Source organism: Haematobia irritans, chromosome 5 (assembly GCF_050003625.1).
Source record: "Haematobia irritans isolate KBUSLIRL chromosome 5, ASM5000362v1, whole genome shotgun sequence".
Lineage (NCBI taxonomy): Eukaryota > Metazoa > Arthropoda > Insecta > Diptera > Muscidae > Haematobia > Haematobia irritans.
In genome coordinates, this window is record NC_134401.1 from 79477006 (window position 1) to 79495484 (window position 18479).

General features: G+C 33.5%; 1 protein-coding gene across 1 annotated transcript in view; it reads left to right on the forward strand.

Annotated features, from left to right (window-relative positions):
* LOC142240514 (integrin alpha-PS3-like) overlaps positions 1–18479 on the forward strand; it is a 34378-nt gene that overhangs the window by 13423 nt on the left and 2476 nt on the right. The window contains exons 2-7 of the mRNA XM_075312210.1: positions 1584–2280; positions 2343–2552; positions 2615–3299; positions 10420–10546; positions 10609–10977; positions 11040–11106. Coding sequence (XP_075168325.1) covers positions 1584–2280; positions 2343–2552; positions 2615–3299; positions 10420–10546; positions 10609–10977; positions 11040–11106 — 2155 coding nt within the window. The remainder of the gene's footprint in view (positions 1–1583; positions 2281–2342; positions 2553–2614; positions 3300–10419; positions 10547–10608; positions 10978–11039; positions 11107–18479) is intronic.

An 18479-nucleotide genomic window follows, 5' to 3' on the forward strand; every position in this document is an offset into this window, starting at 1 on the left:
CTTTATTTGAAACGTTAGATTGGTCCATGACATTTACTTTTTGAAGATAATTTCATTTAAATGTTGACCGCGGCTGCGTCTTAGGTGGTCCATTCGGAAAGTCCAATTTTGGGCAACTTTTTCGAGCATTTCGGCCGGAATAGCCCGAATTTCTTCGGAAATGTTGTCTTCCAAAGCTGGAATAGTTGCTGGCTTATTTCTGTAGACTTTAGACTTGACGTAGCCCCACAAAAAATAGTCTAAAGGCGTCAAATCGCATGATCTTGGTGGCCAACTTACCGGTCCATTTCTTGAGATGAATTGTTCTCCGAAGTTTTCCCTCAAAATGGCCATAGAATCGCGAGCTGTGTGGCATGTAGCGCCATCTTGTTGAAACCACATGTCAACCAAGTTCAGTTCTTCCATTTTTGGCAACAAAAAGTTTGTTAGCATCGAACGATAGCGATCGCCATTCACCGTAACGTTGCGTCCAACAGCATCTTTGAAAAAATACGGTCCAATGATTCCACCAGCGTACAAACCACACCAAACAGTGCATTTTTCGGGATGCATGGGCAGTTCTTGAACGGCTTCTGGTTGCTCTTCACTCCAAATGCGGCAATTTTGCTTATTTACGTAGCCATTCAACCAGAAATGAGCCTCATCGCTGAACAAAATTTGTCGATAAAAAAGCGGATTTTCTGCCAACTTTTCTAGGGCCCATTCACTGAAAATTCGACGTTGTGGCAGATCGTTCGGCTATTCATGATGAAATGTCAAAGCATACTGAGCATCTTTCTCTTTGACACCATGTCTGAAATCCCACATGATCTGTCAAATACTAATGCATGAAAATCCTAACCTCAAAAGAATCACCCTTTATATAGGAACATGGGTTGACTTCCTTTATTTTTTCTCAAAATTCATGCCAGAATTGTTCCAAATTTTGTTGAGAATTGCTCCACTTTATAAGATCTAAAATATTTTTTTACCCCCAAAAATCCCCCCAAATAAATGTTACACCTAAAAATCCCCCTAAACGTGTAAAAAATCCCTAAATTTGGGGGAAACCCCCAACCTGGCAACACTGCACCAGGTGAATAACTTAATGCTCGTAGATTCTTCTAGCGTTGTCAAAGAATGTTCTGGCGTTGCCAGAATATTGTAGTGCTGCCAGAATATTCTCGCATTGCCAAACCGTCATATATAAAAGCGCTCACATGCTGCTAACGAGTCAGTCTTGATCAAAGCGTCAAACGAATAACATCAGTGTGAACGAATTGTAAAGTGAATTAGTGTAAAGTCATAGTAAATAAATTGTAGATAAACGTTATTGAAAGGAATAGTATTTTAATTGAGGGGTAATTAAAAACGTCTAAATATAAAAACGTAACAATATTATACCCGTGATGGTCTTAATAAGCATTAAATGAGTGCTCTGGTCATATCCAAATATATAATTCTTTTTCAGGGTGCAAATATTCCTTAGAGTTTTTAAGAAAAAGTCTATTCCAAAGTGATAGAGTGATTCAACGTAGACTGTTGCTTGAAAATCAATATGAAGTTATTGTTGATTTTTAATTTTGTTATTTTTTCGTTTGCAGCATAATCGTTGGGGCACCACGTGCTCAGTCCAATTTAATTTTACAAAATGGAATTAATGAAACTGGTGCTATATACCGGTGTCCTATTCGAAGTGCAAGCAATTGTATTCCCTATGTATTCGAGCAACGAGACGATATAAATACACATAGGAATGCCCTATACTACCTTTCTGAAAAGCGGGAATACCAATGGCTGGGAGCATCTATGGATGGAGGTAACAAAGATACCGATAAATTAATTGTCTGTGCCCCAAGACTTTTGTCCTCAACGGGGAATGCTTACCATATGCGTGGCATATGCTATTGGATACCTAATACCTTGGCTGAGTTACCTACCAATGTTGAGCCAATTTCCCCACTGAGAGTAGTGAATGATCAGATTAGAACGTACGATGATGGTGAAGGTACCTATCATTACATGTTTGCTGAATTAGGGTTTAGTGCTCATATCGCAGCCGACGGGGAACAATTCGTCATTGGCGCCCCGGGAATCAGCAACTGGAGAGGCTCTGTGATACGCTATCATACCGATAAAAAAATTCTACGACAAATTCTCACACCAAATCCGAAATTCTTTATAAAGGCGGCCGACTCTTATTTCGGTTACGCTGTGGGCTCTGGATATTTTGATTTTAAAAATCGTGACAGATTGATGTATGTGGCGTCTGCCCCTCGAGGCAATGAACAATCTGGAGAGGTATCGCCAATCTATAGCAATTTTTGAAGGGTTTTTATAATTATTTTTTTTTCACCTAAAAGGCTTATATTTATGATTATCACTTTCCAAGTAAAATTGATAAGCACTATGTGTGTCGTGGTCTTCAGTTTGGAGAGTATTTTGGATATGCTGTACTTGCGGAGGACATTAATGGAGATGGAGTGACCGATGTTATAATTTCGGCTCCACAATATGCTACAGACGAATCACACGATGATGGAGCTATCTATGTGTTTATCAATCTGGGAAATGTGAGTAACATCTGTCGAAAATACCATAATAACGATAATTGAACTATCCCCAATATTTGCAGTTTAATTTCGATCGAAAACTCATTGTCTCTCCAATCTTGGGTGGCGGAAGGTTCGGCACCACTCTCACCAGTTTGGGTGACATTGATCTGGATGGTTTCAATGACATCGCTGTGGGAGCGCCCTTTGCAGATGGTGGTTCGGTATTCATTTATATGGGCAGCAAAAGGGGTCTACGAGACAAGCCGAGTCAACGTTTGGATTATCCCAAGTCTATGGAATCGGAATACCGCAGCGCGCCAATGTTTGGTCATGGTCTATCCAAAGGTTCCGATATAGATGATAATGGCTACAATGATTTTGCCATTGGAGCACCAAATGCGGAGACTGTGTTTGTATATCGAACCTATCCAGTCGTTTCCATTGAAGCTACTATCGCTGTAGAGTCTAGAGAAATACCCCCAACTCAATCCTCGTTCCAGGTTACAGTCTGTTACCAAATTTCAACAAATTCCCCAAAAATTAAAACTCAAGATTTGTTCTTGAGGGTGATTATGGATCCACAATTCAAACGTATTGCAATAGACTCTACCAGTTCACATTATATCCAATTGAATGTCACTGCCTCCACTGAGAAGCAATGCCGAAATTTGAACTGTGAAGTTAGCTTTCGTCATGCCGATGTGTATAAGCCAATGCCATTGGAGCTTAATTATCATCTCATTAATGGCATCCCCCAATCAGGAGGTAGGATTGATTGAAAACCTTCAGAAAAGGGAAAAAGTATCACCAATAATTGTTATAATTGCAAACTTAATTGAAGAAGAAAAAATATTCAATTAAATAGTTAATTGAGATCAATCAATAATCAACTTTCAATTGGGCCAATTAATTTTTCAACAGGCTAGGATGATTGATCATATACAGTGCTGTTCAAAACATTGACAACTACTCTACCATAGTCCTAGTCTAAGTAATTACTCACATAATGAGAATTTTATAGTTTAAATCCAATTGCCAAATAGTCATAATGGAGTGAAGTCAGTGGAGTGGAGTCATATTTTGAACTAACTTTGTAAATTATCAAAAATTTTTTGTTGTTAGCAGTGTTAACGTTTTGCAAAATGTAGTGGCAAATTGGCCACTTTTTTCAAGCGGAGATACTTTTGTGTCACTTTTTTGTTGTGCCACTTTTAAATAGGGTTTATTTTATACATTTTCATCTCAAAAGCCATTAAAATTAAGCATATGATCCGTGTTTTTACAAATAATCGAGATTTCCAGTCGAATACAAAATTTGGAGTACAATTTCCACTTAGCGTCATAATGTTCTCAGTGGATGATTGTTTCACCTAAAAGTATGCAAAGAAAATTTTCTAGTGCAGAAAAAAATGAGATAATCTTCTTTATATTAAATTTCAAGGAATGGCTTTAAGCAAAATTGAGATAAAGTAATTCATAGTTTTATGAGGATCTAAAATAAAAATTTACTTCAAATTTCTATATAAAAAAGTGGCATAAATGCGTTTAATTGTCACTTCTTTTCATATAAAAAGTGTGCCACTTGTTTGAAATGAGTTTGTCACTTTTTATTGCGAATGCCACTTTTTGTGCCACTTTTCAGAAATTCTCAACGATAACGCTGGTTGGTAGTTTCCTTATTCTCTAAGATCCTTAAAACTGATGCAGTAAGCAGGGCTGTGTAGTCGAGCCAATTTTGCTCGACTCCGACTCCAGCATTTTACATCAGCCTCGACTAGAGGTGTGCACGTGACACGAAATTCTCGTGACTCACGAAAATTTTCGTGACTCACGTGTGAGTCGTGAAAGTGTGATTGAGTGAGTAACGAATATCGGAAAACACGTTCACGAAAATAATTCCGCGGACAAACATGAAACACCCAAAAAAAAGTGAACTCACCGTGGAAGAAAATGTGGGTTTATTTTAGAAAATTTTAACTAAAATAGTTTTCTAATTGCAACATGTTACAAATAAGTTGATACTTTTTGTCAAATTGAAGAAAATTTATTAAAAATATTTAATTTTTTTCTCTTGTTTAAGAAAATTTCATATGTTGAAAGAAAAAATTGGATTTAAAAATTGGTAAAATGTCTTTAGCGCTACACTGTTAGAAAAATATGTTTTTCATATGCTCCGATATAAACAAAAAGTGTTTCGGACACGATTTTAAACCACAATATATTTAAGTGCGAACATGTAATGTTCCTAAACTAACACTAAATGTTTGGGACATCTATGTTAATATGTTAGAATATATTATGTTTGGGGCATGAATGTTTCATAAAAATAATATGTGTGAATGTAAACATATATAAATTAACAAATTTCGAGTAAACATATATATGTTGTGATATTTTATTCAGAGAGCGACAAAAAGAGAGTATAGAGAAAGAAATAGAGATGGAAACCGGGAGGGTTGACGAAAGATATCAACAGAACAAAGCGAGAGAATGAAAAAAGAACAATTTCTGTGAAACCGCTTGTATGTTGTTTCGGAAAACTGTTTTATGATAAGGCTAAATATTTGATATGCTTAAGTCTAAATATTATTTAATTTGAATAAAGAGAATAGACATTCGGAACCAAGAGAATAGACATTTGAAAAACAAACTGCATATGTTTTCGCCTTGAGAGCAGCATTTTATGCATGTGTGAACATGTGTTTTGTTTATCATTTTGGCATTATGGGCACAATTTTTCGTTAAAATAAATCAGGGGTCTTCATAAAAATAACGAAAGGGCACTATACTCTTTTTAGAGTTGGGACAGTAAAATGAAATAAGGAGGAAATAGTGAAAAATTACACAGTAAAATGTAAAAAAACAAACTTTAGTTCCTCTTTATTAAAAAGTAGTCCACGAGGAGTTGACGGACACCATCAAATATAAAAGCGGGCATTAAGTTCGAGTTTTACAGCTAAAACAATTTAAAAAGTTTATTTTCTTTAAAATGAATTATTAAAGAAAAATAAAAGGAATTTTAGAGCAATGGTGTTAAATGCTAGTAAAAAACTGTTCACTCCTAAATAAATTTATGTTTATATTATAAAATTATGTATAAATGTTTATACTCGACTCCACATTCTTCTTTTGTTAGTTTTTGAATTCCTTCCAAATTTTAAAGTTTTGTACAAAAACAGGTTTTTATTAAAAAATTTTTATTTTTGCAATAAAAAATAATATTTTATCCAAAAATCAGTCAATTTCGTTTATATCAAGCACTGTTACTGACTATAAATCTTTAATAACACACATTTCGAAGTTTCATTTAAAAAAATTTAATATAGTATAAATATAAATGTGTAAATTACAAAAAAAAAACAAAAAAAATGTTCTGTCGGAGCAGGGATTGAACCCACGACCCTTTGTATGCAAGACAGACATGCTAACCACTGCTCCACGTGCCAAACAAATGTATGTTTCTGTTAAATAATGTTATGTTTGCATGGGCTCGTGGGCGCTGCAAACTATGCTATATAAATGTAAGTTATAACGATATTTATCTGCTGGTTACTATAACAGCTACGTAGCCCAGTGGATAGTGTGTTGGCTTACAAACTGTATGGTCCTCGGTTCGATTCTCCGTGCAGGCGAAAGGTAAAATTTAAAAAATTTATAAAAGTGAATAATTTCTTCAACATTATTTGTATTACAGAAAAAGGTGCCAATAACTAAAAAATTTCGTGGAAGTGAAAATTACGAGTATGTTTGGGAAAAATTCTTCCAAGCATATAATATTTTTGGCTCAAAATGCTTCCAAACATATAATATGTTTACATAAAACAAACATATTAATGTTTCGGCAGTATGCAATAATATATGTGCTTCCTGCAAAATATGTTTGGAACATATGTTAAAGAAGAGATTTTTTTTGAGGGTGTATACGCTATATGACATTCACAAGTTTAGTAAAATTTACTCATTTGAGAGACTTATGAACTCAATTCCAGCAAACTTCTGCCATTTTAGGAAAATATGAACTATTTTATTTTTTAGTAAAATTGTGCATTATATTTTTATACAACTTTTTTTCTTATTTTTAGTTCACGCCATTAAAGTTAGCAAAAAAATTATTCAAATAAGGAACATTTACTCATATTGTACAAAATTAAACTAAAATCAAATAATCTTCATGAACTAAAATAAAGTTCAGTTGGCATTAGAGCCCCTTTTTTCTGGGTGAAATTCTTTTCCAGGATGTAAAAACAATTTCATAAGGACAAACTCAAAAAAAAAACATTGTTTTCTTGCTAATTGCATTTTCCCTCACACCTTTCTCACTTCCACGAGGTTTTTTAGGTCTTAGCGCCATTTTCTGTAATACAAACAATGTAGAAAAAATTATTTGATTTTATAACTTTTTTTTTTAATTTTACCTTCGCCAGGGCGGAGAATCATACCGCGGACCATGCACTTTGTAAGCCAACACACTAACCACTGAGCTATGTACCTGTTATGGTCATCAATAGATAAATATCCATATACGTTACATTTATATAGCATAGCTTGCGGCGCCCACGAACCGAATAAAGTTTATTTAACAGAAACAAATAAAGTTTATTTAACAGAAAAAAATATTTAGTTTGGCACCGTGGTGCAGTGGTTGCTACGTCCGACTTGCATGCCAAGGGTCGTGGGTTCGATCCCTGCTTCGACTAAAGTTTTTTTTATTTTAAACATATATTCCAGATATGTTCGGAAGATTCCGAAAAAATGTTCAACATTACATTGTAGTATATTAAATTTTGAACTGTAAAATGTGTCTTATTAAAGACCTAAAGTCAGAAAATAACAGCGTTTGATATAAACGAAATGGACTGTGTTGTTGTTTCAAACATAACTATTTTTTGTTGAAAAAATAAAAATTTTGTAACAAACGAATTTTTTTGTTGATAAAAGTTTAAAATTTTCGAAGCAATTCAAAAAACTCTAACAAAAGAAAAACGTTTTCGGTACACGTTTTCCAAACGTTTTTTTTTCTTTGCGTGTACCGACAAATCTTCGAATTTTAGAGGTCTAAAAGAAATTTAGGCCAATTGGCTTCTATTATTAATAAATAAAAATTATGACATAAACCTACATTGACGCCCCGTTATAAAAACACAAAATTTTGAACAAATAATTCGGCTTCAAGAAGTAAAAAACAAAAACAAATAAGGAAAGTCTAATGGGAGCTATATCTATATCTGAATATATGGGAGCTATATCTATATCTGAATTGATTTCTTCCAAACTCAATAGGGTTCTATTCTGACCAAAACACATTCTTGTGGATTAGACTAAAATAAAACTGCGACCTAGACTTTGATCACAAAAATGCGTTGACAGACAGACAGACATGGCTACATCGATTCAGAAGCACGGTTGCATAACATTTTGACAAAATTTTCTATAGAAATAAATTTTTAACAAAATTTCCCATAGAAATAATTTGTTGACAAAATTTTCTATAGAAATAAAAATTTGACAGTGGGAGAAAAGATGATTCAATTTGTAAGAAGAAATCTCCCAAATGTTTTCTCCATAAGGAGTTAGCATAAAGGGCCCAAAATTGAGTTATCTCTCCCAGCCAGATCTATACTAAAGGCTGTGGAAAGGTTCATTCGCCCGAACCGAAACATGTACAGTCCAGGCGTGTATAGATTTGTATCTGGCGTTTTCTTTTCAATGGCTCTATTAACCATGTTCCTTAATCTATATCTGTCCATAAAGCTCGAAAAATAATTGTATAATTAGATATAATGCATTTGGACGTCAATTGCCTGTTTCGGTATCAGGCTAAAATGAAATATAACAAAATTTTCTTTAAGAATAAAATTTTGCCAAAATTTTCTATAGAAATTAAAGTTTGAAAAAATTTTCTATAGAACTAAAATTTTGACAAAATTTTCTATAGAACTAAAATTTTGACAAAATTTTCTATAGAAATAAAATTTGGAAAAAATTTTCTATAGAACTAAAATTTTGGCAACATTTTCTATAGAACTAAAATTTTGACAAAATTTTCTATAGAAATAAAATTTTGAAAAAAAAAATTCTATACATATTCAATATCTTTAAAAACTTTAATTTTCGTGTTGGTCCATTTCGCCAAAGTCCATTGTAATTAAGTTCTCCCTTTTTAGGGAAGTAGTAACTTAACAAAAAAATTCTTTCAAAGAAAACAATCTTTATCTAACAACCAAGGTGATAAAAAGTTTTCAGATTAAGATTTGTTTTTAAATTTGAAAGATTTTTGGTAAAATTTTCTCCAAATGGTAGTAGATTTTTTTTGCGACGGTGGCAACCGTGATCAAAAGCTCTGAGCATTATTGACAAGGAGGCCATGTAACGATCTCGTCTCCTTTTGGGTGTTGAAAACATATGCACTAACTTATAATACCCTGTTCCACACTGAAAAAATATTGTCATGAGGTCAAAAATTCCATGTCTTTAAAATACGAATGCAAATTTTGCTTAGCGTAGAAGACGCATTTCTCTAATATAAAGTTTTTTCCCTTGTTCTAAAATCGATAAACTTTTCAATGATCATTATTGTTATTATTATCATGATATTGAAACGTGAAAACGTTAACTTAAGCAGTCTGCTAATGTTTTTTGGAACAATCTGGTTGGTTCAACAAAGAAAAATAATCAAGAAGGTTCAGCGGTTAAAACTAGAAGTGCCCATATGTAATAGGTACTTTTAGTTAATGTGGTATCACAATGGACTGAATAGTCTAAGTGACCCTGAATCTTAATCTGCCACTTTAACCTAACCTAACCTAACCATCATGATATTATTATTATTATCATTATAATTCAGTGATTTCACTTAAAAATGGGTATCATAACTTGAAAGAAAAAATGTTTGGGCTAAGGTCAACTTGACTTTAATAATTCAGAAAAATTCTTTAAATTTAAAGAAATTCTCGTTAAATTGGTTGTCTTTTGGCATCTTGATTACAAAGCAAAAAATTGTTCAAATATAGGACATATTTTTCAAAACTTTATTTTAAAGACGTTTTTTTACTTGAAACATAGCATAATTTCTACTGGAAGTCGAGTATTAATTGTAAAATAAAGTTGTCGTTAACTAGTTTTTAAAGGACTTTGATAGCATATGAAGAAAAAAAGCTGAAAAAGTGAAAGGTTAAATTTGCTTCCTAGAAGCAAGTACACAAAACCCAAATTTGAAAGAGAATTGTGTCTTAAAAGTATCTTTACTTGTATTCTCCGCTTCTTTGCCTCGGAATCAATACCAACATTTTTAAAGTAAAGACAAAATCTTTGGAACCGGACATGCTTTTTTCCAGTGCACATTGGGGCGCAGTGTAGGTTTATTTTGTGGCACCAAAATAAATCTACGTGTGTTTGAAGTCTACAAATAAAATCAATAACACATAAAAATTAAGATCGATATTTAGAAATGTTACAAATAGAACACAAATGTTACAATTGATTCAACCCATCTTCCAGTCTAACCTTTTATAAAACATAGAATAATCTCTATTACTGGAAGTTTCACCGCAATTACAGTTATTGATCGATTGAAGAACTCAATGGTATCAAATTTTCGTATATGTTAGTTATAGTTAAATTTATGTTTTTAAAATTTAGGTTTGGCCGGAGTCGGAGTCGAACAAAATCTTCAGACTCCGACTCCACAGCCTTGGTAGTAAGCAACAATATTTTATTAAAGCCTCGGTCTTGATATTTTTATTTTCATTGCGATTACGGTTTATTTTCAACAGGCGATGTGATTTTAGATGTTTTGGACAGCACTGTACGCGATTTAAGCAATTTCAATTGGATCAATTAATTTAGTGACCAAAGATAAAACAAATATTTTTTGTGTGTATTTTAGGCTTCTGTGAACATTGTGCTGCCCTCGATCCTGCCCAACCCACAAAACATACGGAGAAAATTATCTTCAATACTGGTTGTAAATCGGAAATGTGTGTTGCTGATTTAAAAGTAACAAGCTATTTAAAGTAGGTATTTTGCATGCCCCAGATTTTAGTAGATGTGATTCGTTTTATGTGTTTTCCCTTAGCCACACCTATGTTTTGGGCAGCAGCCAAGTGATAAGTGTTACCTATGAAATATCTAACCGGGGCGAAACCGCCTATTTACCGCAATTAAGTGTCAGCTCCTCGAATCACATGACATTCGCCAAAATACCTCCGAATTGCAAATTTAATATAAAGGACTCAAGTATGTTGTGTGATCTGAATAGAGGTCAACAAATGGACGACGGAATGACTGACAGTCTTGAAATTGCCTATGATGCAAGTAGCATATCGGGTGAGATCATACATCTATTCGCTAAAGTTTTCAGTACAGGCAAGGAATTGAACCTAGGAGATAATGAGGTTTCCGATACTATCACCTTGAAAGAATTTGCTGAGATTTATGCCGTTGGGTGTGTAGAATCTCTACAGGAGATATTCGATTTAGTATAACTAATTGATATCCTCATTGCAGCGAGTCGAAAACATCGAATGTGAATTTGGAAGACCCTAACGAAGCTGAAATCGTCAATGTCTACAATGTAAGTTTATGAATTTTTGGTTAGTGATGTCTGAGAAAATGAGGCAATTCTAATTGGTGGACCGATTATATTGTATTATAACTAGCTCCACTAGCTCCAGTGGGGAATGTTATCAATCAGTGCTGCCTGATTCTGTGTTAAATACACAAATAAAGAACCTCCTTTTTATAGCCGAGCCCGAACGGCGTTTCACATTGCGATGAGAAAAGTAGAAGCCACCGCGATGTAATGGTTAGCGTGCCCGCCTTGCATACAAAGGGCATGGGTTCAACCCTGTTTCGTCTAAACAGTAGAGACTGAATTTGGAAACTTGAGTTGTCGTTAACATGGTTTTAAAGAGACTTTGATAGCACATGAAGAAACTAGCAGGAATAATGCATACATTAAAATTTTTTTCCTAGTATCAATATCGCAAAACTCAAACTGAAAAAAAAAGATTTATGTGTTAAAGATATCCTCCAAACATCCGCTTCTTTGTCTAGGAATAAATATCAAAATCATTAGTGTAAGGACTAAATCTTTTAAACCGTGCTAGCTTTTCCTCTGTGAGGAAAGTGGAAAGAGACAAAAGTCGATTTCATCCCTAAAGCGGGAGAATCTTTGCACTCAGATGCGAATGATTTCCGATCTATTAGCATATCCTCCTTCCTTCATAAGACTCCGGAAAGGCTGGTAGAAATTTATCTTAAAACTAGCATCGATTCAATATAGCTCTCAAAATGGTATTGCATGAACTTGTCAGCTGAGATATTGCGAAACTTTGATTCACAATTGCGAGAATGTTTTTCAAGACCTGGATATTTTTTGTCTAATATTCCTGTGTTAGAATTAGCACAACAAATTATGAAACATAGTTGAAATTTATGCAATTTGGTGAGGTTTATTTAAATATTATTTCCTTCAATCAACACTGTGTTTCTTTACTTTATTGGAAGGGAGCCACCGTGGTGCAATGGTTAACATACCCGCCTTGCATACACAAGGTCGTGGGTTCGATTCCTTCTTCGACCGAACACCAAAAAGTTTTGCAGCGGTGGATTATCCTACCTCAGTAATGCTGGTGACATTTCTGGGGGTTTCAAAACTTCTCTAAGTGATGTGGAACGCCGTTCGGACTCGGCTATAAAAAGGAGGTCCCTTGTCATTGAGCTTAACATGGAATCAGGCAGCACTCAGTGATAAGAGAGAAGTTCACCAATGTGGTATCACAATCAGCGTTGCCAGAATTGTTTCACCAAAAACCGCTAGATTTGCCCAAAAAAATATCTAAAAAAATCTAAAAAATGCTAAAAAATAGCTAGAAAAAAAGCTAATTTTTTTTGTATCAAAAGTCACATTTTTGATTGAAATTTAACAAACTTAAAGGCTTTATTTCACTTACAATGCATATTATTTTCATTTTAATTTCACTTCTGTGAGACTGTAACAATATCTAAGGCATTTAGCTCTGTTTGCGTATTCGATACATTTTGATTACTATCACAAATTTTTTACTGCACGGATGAAAAAGACTGTTTTTCATATGTTTGGCTATAAACATTATATGTTTGGAACACAAATTTTTAAACACAATATTTTTGAGTGCAAGCATATAATGTTCATAAACTAGCATAACATGTTTGGGACATATATGTTAGAACATATTTTGTTTGGGACATAAAATGTTTGTAAATATAATATGCTTGGATGCAAACATATATTAATTTAGAAATAGCCTATAAACATATATGTGTTTAGTAGCTTGGAGCGCTATTTAACAGGGAGCGATATTGAATTAAGTTGGTGGTTGTGGCTTGTTATTACAAAATTAACATTTTATTTTTCCTTGGGCAATTGATCGGCTACTTCTTTGATCCTTACAAACTGTGTGGTTCGCTGTTCGAATTCCCTTCCGGCAAAAGGTAAAATTAAAATAAAATAAAAATCATAAAATTGAATAATTTCTTCTAAAATGTTTGTATTACAGAAAAAGGTGCTAAGAACTAAAAAATCTCGTGGAAGTGAGAAAGATGTGGGGGAATATACAATTAGGCAGAAACAAAATTTTGAGCATTCAGGTCGAAAACCTATGTTGTTAGCACCTATATTACCTGTTTATTTTCATAATTCATTATGATTGTAAATATATAAATAAATAAATAAAATTTTGAGCACAATATTGTTTGGGAGATTTTTTTAAGCATATAATATTTTTGGGTGCAAAATGCTTCCAAACATATTATATGTTCACATAATAACATATTGTTTTTTGGAAGACAACATTATTGAATTTGGATGCAAAAATACAAAATGTTTGGAACTTAGACTACCCAAACATATATTGTTTAGACCAATATGCTTTCAAACATATTATATATTGGAAGAGATCAAACATATAAATGTTTGGGCAATACCCAAAAATGTATATGCTTGAAGCAAAATATGTTTGGGAGTATATGTTACAGAAGCGATTTTTTGTGAGGGTGTGGAAGTCCTTCGTTTTGTGGGAGCTACCTTCCCAACACCTCTATTTTATTTACTTGTTATTTTAAAATATTAAATGATCTAAGCATGCTTTGGATTTGGTAAAAAAATGATTTGTCATTTTTTTAAATAAAATTTTAGTTTGGTTTTGAAATTGTGAAAAATTCGAAATACATTACTTTTATTTAAATTGTAGAAAATACCTATAGTTTACATTTCCCAGTAAAAACATTTTCCTTTTCTTCATGAGCTATCAAAGTGCTTTAAAAACGTGCTAACGCCAACTTAAATTTCCAAATTCACCCTCGACTTCAAGTAGAAATTATTGTATATATACGTTTTTAAAATAAAGTGTTGAAAAACATATTCTCTTTTTGAACGCTATTTTGGTTTGTGGTTAAGATGCAAAAACTCCTCACATTTAAAGACTATTTCATTAATTCTTCCTTCTTTCATGAAAACATACCCATTTTTAAGTTGAATCACTTAATTATAAGGACAAAAAGACATTATCGTCTTTTGGACAAGGAAAACAGTTTATATAAAAGAAATTCACAAATGCTATTATAACCAAAATTCGCGTTCGTATTTTTTCAGTGCACAAAGCTATTCACATCTACTATTTTAATTTAGTAATATCGTAATAACTTTAGAATATTATAATAACATAAAAAGGATAAACGAGTCAAATGATAATATTCCCAATAATTTACTGACAGTTTATCTAACAAATTTGTATGGTAATAGTAGATTTAAAGTTTACGATAACTTTTATGTATATAATGAAAAAACTTTACAAGGTGTATTTGCTATAAGAATGCCCGCATAATGGCTGGACTCATTATTGTTTCAACTGAGCTTTGAAATATGTGGAAACCCTTATACTTGCAGCAAGGCTTAGATAAAAAAGCCGATTTATCCATATTTCAATAGAAACATGTCGAAAATAAAAAAAGCCAAAAATAGCTAAAAGGGTCATGAAAAAAAGCCAGAAAAAAAGGTAAAAGCTAAATGCATTTTTTTCCCGCTAAACGTCTTCAAAAAAAGCCAAATCTAGCGGGAAAAAAGCTAAATTGGCAACGCTGATCACAATGGACTGAATAGTCTAAGGGAGCCTGATACATCGGACTGCCACCTAACCTAACCTTCTTTATTGGAAATCTATACGAAAATTGTCGTGAATCGGGCATGAGCGTGACCCTTCAAAAGTTGTACGTGCGTGAGTATGACTATCCATTTCGTGGATCGGCGTGTAGTGCGCGAGTAAAATATTTCTTCGTGAAAGTGCATGAGCGTGAGTGAAATGTCTAGAAACTGGTATTAACTATTTTGGACTTTAAAAAATATATGCTTGGGATAAAACCAGGGATCCGGAGCGGTCCATTTTTTTCGCTCCGCTCCGCTCCCGCTCCGGAGAAAAAAAAACCGCTCCGCTCCGAGAAAAAAAAAATCGCTCCGCTCCGCTCCTCTTCGAGAAAATTATAGTACAAACATTGTATTCAATTGAGTTTTATTTTATTTAGAAAAATCGGGCGGTACATATATGGGAGCTATAGCTAAATCTGAACCGATTTCGATGATTTTTTGCACATATAGTTAGTGCTATAGAAGATTACATTTCGCCAACTTTGAGTAAGATCGCTTGATAAATAAGGGTTTTATGACCTAATTTGACAAAATCGGGCGATACATATATATGGGACCTATATCTAAATCTGAACCGATTTCGATGAAATTTTCAGACTTAAAGGGTGATACAGAAGATTATTTTGTGCTAAATTTGACGACGATCGGTTAGTAAAAAAAGTGCAACGTGACCCCATTTGTCGAAATCGGGAAATACATATATATGGGAGCTATATCTAAATTTGATCCGATTTCTTCCAAATTCAATAACGTTCGTCCTTGTGCCCAAAAAAAACTCCCTGTACCAAATTTCATCAAAATCGGTTAATAATTGCGACCGAAATCCTGTGAACAACAAATACATGGACAGACGGACGGATGGACGGACGGACGCCAAGCGCTAGATCGACTCAGGAGGTGATTCTGAGTCGATCGGTATATATTTTATGGGGTCTAAAATCAAAATTTCTTGTAGGCACATTTTTTGGCAGATCAAACTTGTTATACCCTAACCACTATGTGGTTTAGGGTACAATGACTTTAAAACAATGTGTTGAAATATTTTATTAATTTTGAAGATTTTTTCAGAAATATTAAATCCATTTTGACTTCACTAAAGGAAGCATTCTAGGAAGCATATGTTAATTTTATATTTTTTTATATTTTTTTCGTCAGTTGTTAACAAAATCCTTTAAAAACGAGTTAACGAGTTATTTTTTTCCATATTAAGACTTGACTTCCAGTAGAAATTATGCTATGTTTCAAGTAAAAAGCGTCTTTAAAATAAAGTGTTGAAAAACATGTCTTATTTTTTAACGATTTTTTGCTTTGTAGGCAAGATGCAAAAAGGAAACAAATTTAAAGACAATTTTATTAATTTTAAAGAATTTTTCTTAATTATTAAAGTCACGTTGACCTTACCTCAAAAATTTTATCTTTCATGTTATGATACACATTTTTAAGTAAAATCACTTAATTATAAGGACATTACAACTTCATTCAAAAGTTTATTGCCTTTTGGACAAGAAAACAAGTATATACAGAACTAAGTTCGGCCGGGCCGAACCTTAAATACCCACCACCATGAACCAAATATTAGGGTTTCCTTTGAAATTTTAGGAGGGCTTGAGGACACTTCCCGAAGATAAATTTAAAGATTTCACCTATGAGGACTATATCAGATTCTGGATTTATAAGAACCATTTTTGTTTGAGTTTTAGAGGAATCATTAACATCTCTTGTAAGTGTGCAAGAAAATTATAAAATAACGTCTTGATTTGAAATCTTAAATATGTAGAAGTCAAATCTGGAAATTTTACATTGAGTTTCAAGCAATTCAAGTGAAGTCGGTCTATATGGAGGCATAACCAAATGGACCGAGCCTAAAATACCAGAATATTTACAATTTCAGGCAAATCAGATAAAAATTACGGTTTCTAGAAACCCAAGGAGTTAAATCGGGAGATCGTTCTTATGGGGGCTATACTAAAACATGGACCGCAACTCACCGTTTTCGGCACACCTCTTTATGACCCGAAAATATCTCTAGATTTCCAATTTCAGGCAAATAGGATAAAAACTTCGGATTCTAGAAGCCCAAGAAGTAAAATCGGGAAATCGGTCTATATGGGGACTATACCAAAATATGGACCGATACTCACCATTTTCAGCACACCTCTTTATGGTCCGAAAATATCCCTAGATTTCCAATTTCAGACAAATTGGATAAAAAATACGCTTTCTATAAGCCCAAGACCCCAAATCGGGAGGTCGTTTTATATGGGGACCATACCAAAACATGGACCGATACTCACAATTTTTGGCACACGTATTTGTGGTCCTACAATACCTCTAGATTTCCAATTTCAGGTAAATTGAATAAAAACTGCGGTTTCTATAAGAAGTAAAATCGGGAGATCGGTCTATATGGGGGCTATACCAAAACATGGACCGATACTCACCATTTTTGGCACACCTCTTTATGGTCATAAAATACCTCCAGATTTCAAATTTCAAGCAAATTGGATAAAAAATATGATTTCTATAAGCCCAAGACCCCAAATCGGGAGGTCGGTTTATATGGGGACTATATCAAAACCTGGACCGATATAACCCATCTTCGAACTTGACCTGCCTGCAGACAAAAGACGAGGTTGTGCAAAATTTCAGCACGATTGCTTCATTATTGAATACTGTAGCGTGATTACAACAGACAGACAGACGGACATCGTTATATCGTCTTAGAATTTCTCCCTGATCAAGAATATATATACTTTATATAGTCGGAAATCGATATTTCGATGTGTTACAAACGGAATGACAAACTTATTATACCCCCGTCACCATTCTATGGTGATGGGTATAAAAAACTTTATTTTAGAGAAATGCGTCTTCCATGTTAAGCAAAATTTGCATTCTTATTCTAAGGACATGGAATCTTTGACTTCACGACAATATTTTTTTCAGTGTAGAAAACTAAAAAATTAAATATAAATAAGATCGTTTAATTACATTTATTTGACGTTCATTACAAACATCTTTGTAGTAATACGGGATGAAATTGATCGAAAGTACTGTTGTTACTTTTACATCACATACTAGATATATATTTTGACATTTGCCGTTTTTGAAAACAATTACTAAACAAGTAAGGAAAGTCTAAAGTCGGGCTGGGCCGACTATATTATACCCTGCACCACTTTGTAGATCTAAATTTTCGATACCATATCACATTCGTCAAATGTGTTGGGTGCTATATATAAAGGTTTGTCCCAAATACATACATTTAAATATCACTCGATCTGGAAGAATTTGATAGACTTCTACAAAATCTATAGACTCAAAAAAAATTAAGTTGCCCAATGCACTAGGGTGGAACACAATTTTAGTAAAAAAATATGGGAAACATTTAAATCTGAAGCAATTTTAAGGAAACTTCGCAAAAGTTTGTTTATGATTTATCGCTCGATATATTTGTATTAGAAGTTTAGGAAAATTAGAGTCATTTTTACAACTTTTCGACTAAGCAGTGGCGATTTTACAAGGAAAATGTTGGTATTTTGACCATTTTTGTCGAAATCAGAAAAACATATATATGGGAGCTATATCTAAATCTGAACCGATTTCAATCAAATTTGGCACACATGACTATATTACGAATTGTACTCCTAGTGCAAAATTTCAACCAAATTGGGCCAAAACTCTGGCTTCTGGGGCCATATAAGTCCATATCGGGCGAAAAATATATATGGAAGCTATATCTAAATCTGAACCGATTTCAACCA